This window comes from Gossypium arboreum, chromosome 6 (assembly GCF_025698485.1).
Source record: "Gossypium arboreum isolate Shixiya-1 chromosome 6, ASM2569848v2, whole genome shotgun sequence".
In the NCBI taxonomy this organism is placed as follows: Eukaryota; Viridiplantae; Streptophyta; class Magnoliopsida; order Malvales; family Malvaceae; genus Gossypium; species Gossypium arboreum.
Window position 1 is genome coordinate 134,116,674 of NC_069075.1, and position 2,230 is coordinate 134,118,903.

General features: G+C 35.5%; 1 protein-coding gene across 1 annotated transcript; it reads left to right on the top strand.

Annotated features, from left to right (window-relative positions):
* The first annotated feature begins 331 nt into the window (after nucleotides 1-331).
* On the top strand, nucleotides 332-1,914 carry LOC108474940 (coumaroyl-CoA:anthocyanidin 3-O-glucoside-6''-O-coumaroyltransferase 1-like). Its single transcript, XM_017776970.2, has one exon. The coding sequence runs from the start codon at nucleotides 336-338 to the stop codon at nucleotides 1,755-1,757; it is 1,422 nt and encodes a 473-aa protein (XP_017632459.1). The 5' UTR covers nucleotides 332-335; the 3' UTR covers nucleotides 1,758-1,914.
* The last annotated feature ends 316 nt before the right edge of the window (nucleotides 1,915-2,230 follow it).

Here is a 2,230-nt window from a genome sequence, read left to right on the forward strand (position 1 = left end):
CAATTAATCACATCATTATCTAATTAAAAATATTAACAATAAGATCACACTCTGTTTAAAATATATATATATATATATATATATAATTATTTATAAACATAACCTATTGATTTAATCATCAGATATGCAAGTATCAATATAAAAAGTTTTCAAGATAAACAAGAAAAGTCTTCTCTTAAGTTATATTTATATGATATATTCAGATCCATTGATGAAGCATATGAAAAGTCAGCATTGCCAAGTCTGAATTTGATAAAAATTAATTATAAATTTAGTACCAAAATCAGTATTTCAACTATTTATAGTAGTTCAAAGTTGATACAGTACTACAATCAATGACAATCCTAGCAGAGAGCAGCGTGAAAGTGGTTGAAGATGCAAGCTATATATCTCCTCCGCCAGGCTCAGTGCCCACAGCTTCTCTCCCTCTCACCTGCTTTGATAGAGTTTTCCTTTGTTTTCCGTCCACTTGGATGCGTTGCCTGTTTTTCTATGAATTCAAACACCCCACCTCTCATTTCATGCAAACCATTCTCCCCAACCTCAAAACATCTTTATCGCTTACTCTGCAACATTTCTTTCCATTTGCGGCCAATCTCGTGTACCCCCCACCTCCTCAGGTCCCTTATATTTCCTACACACAGGGCGACTCTGTTTCGTTTGTCGTTAAGGTATCCACTGCAGATTTTAACCATCTAGTAGGTGATCATGCACGAGACAATCAAGAATTGCCAGCTCTTGTCCCCAAAAGGCCATCTTCAAATGAGACAAATGGTTGCAAGCAAGAGCCTGTCATGGCCATTCAAGTCACCGTATTTCCCAATGTAGGCTTTTCCATAGGTGTTGGCTTTTCCCATGTTGTAACTGACGGAAGGTCGTTTGGTCACTTCATGAAATCATGGGCGTCCATTCATAGGTGTGAAGGAGATTTGGCTTGTCTCGACAATTATCTACCCTGTTTCAACAGGGATTTAATCAACGATCCTGTAGAACTAGCTTCCCTTTTCACCAAGGGCGCCGAGAGGGCATTCCAAAGTGCAATTTCACCAAGCATTTTGTTTAATAACTTTAGGGTCACTTACAAAATCAAAGATTCACAAGTTGAGTTATTGAAAGATCGGGTGAAAACAAAGTGCACGCAAGTGAATGGATCAGAGCCAATAAGAATATCAACATTTGCAGTAACATGTGCGTACATGTGGGTTTGTTTGCTCAAATTACAACAAAGTGGAACTCATCAGCATCTCTCATCAACCGATTCTGACGCTCTTTCTTATTTCCACTTCGCAGCAGAGTGCAGAGACCACCTAAAATTACGCCAAACATACTTCGGGAACTGTATTATACTACGTTTAGCATCAGCAAAGAAGAGTGAGGTATTAGGAGAAAATGGAATTCTGGTGGCCGCAACTGCTATTGGAAGGGAAATAATGGAATTTCAGAAACAACCATTCAAAGATGCACAAGAGTCATTGTTAAAAATAATTGAAATTTTCAAAATGGGAGAAGATTTAGTTCGGGTTGGTTCATCACCAAAATTTGGATTGTATAAGACGGATTTTGGGTGGGGACGACCTAGAAACATCGAGAATCCAATACTTCCATCATTTGGAACTTGTTCTATGTTTGTTATTGCAGAGAACAGAGAAGAAGAGGAAGGAGGTGTTGAATTCGCCTTGGCATTCGCTTCCCATGACTTAGATATCTTCAATACTATTTTCCACCAAGGCCTATTAAAGCTAGAATCGAGTAAATAAAATGGCCTATTAAATGAAATCTTGTACTTATGAATGGAATGGGTGGTTTATCACATTTGTATTTCCCTTCGTTACTTTTCTCTAATTATCTTTCCATAATGTAATTGATGTAAGCATGCTTTCCAATGTAAAAATAATAATAATAATAATAATAATAATAATTGTACTTTATTAAGTTTCAATGTAATTTATCATCACATGATCACATCATATATTATAAAATTTATAATTTAAAAGATTTATAATAACCTCAAGTTGTGACTTGTTAGTCGGTGTTTATCTTTTCCAGAAATAGCTTAGATTTAAATCTCAATTGTACCAAAAAAGAAAGGCAATTATAAAAATGAAAAAATTGAAAAGATGAGTGATGGACTTGGAAATTAAATTAATTCACGTATATGATCCTACATCCTTAGTACCTCAAATTTTGTGGTTAGCATCTAAAATATGGACTGCTTCATAGTGTTAGTTTT

Bases quoted from the DNA above. Each gene is read 5' to 3' on its own strand.
- LOC108474940 (XM_017776970.2), top strand. From the start codon at position 336: ATGACAATCCTAGCAGAGAGCAGCGTGAAAGTGGTTGAAGATGCAAGC.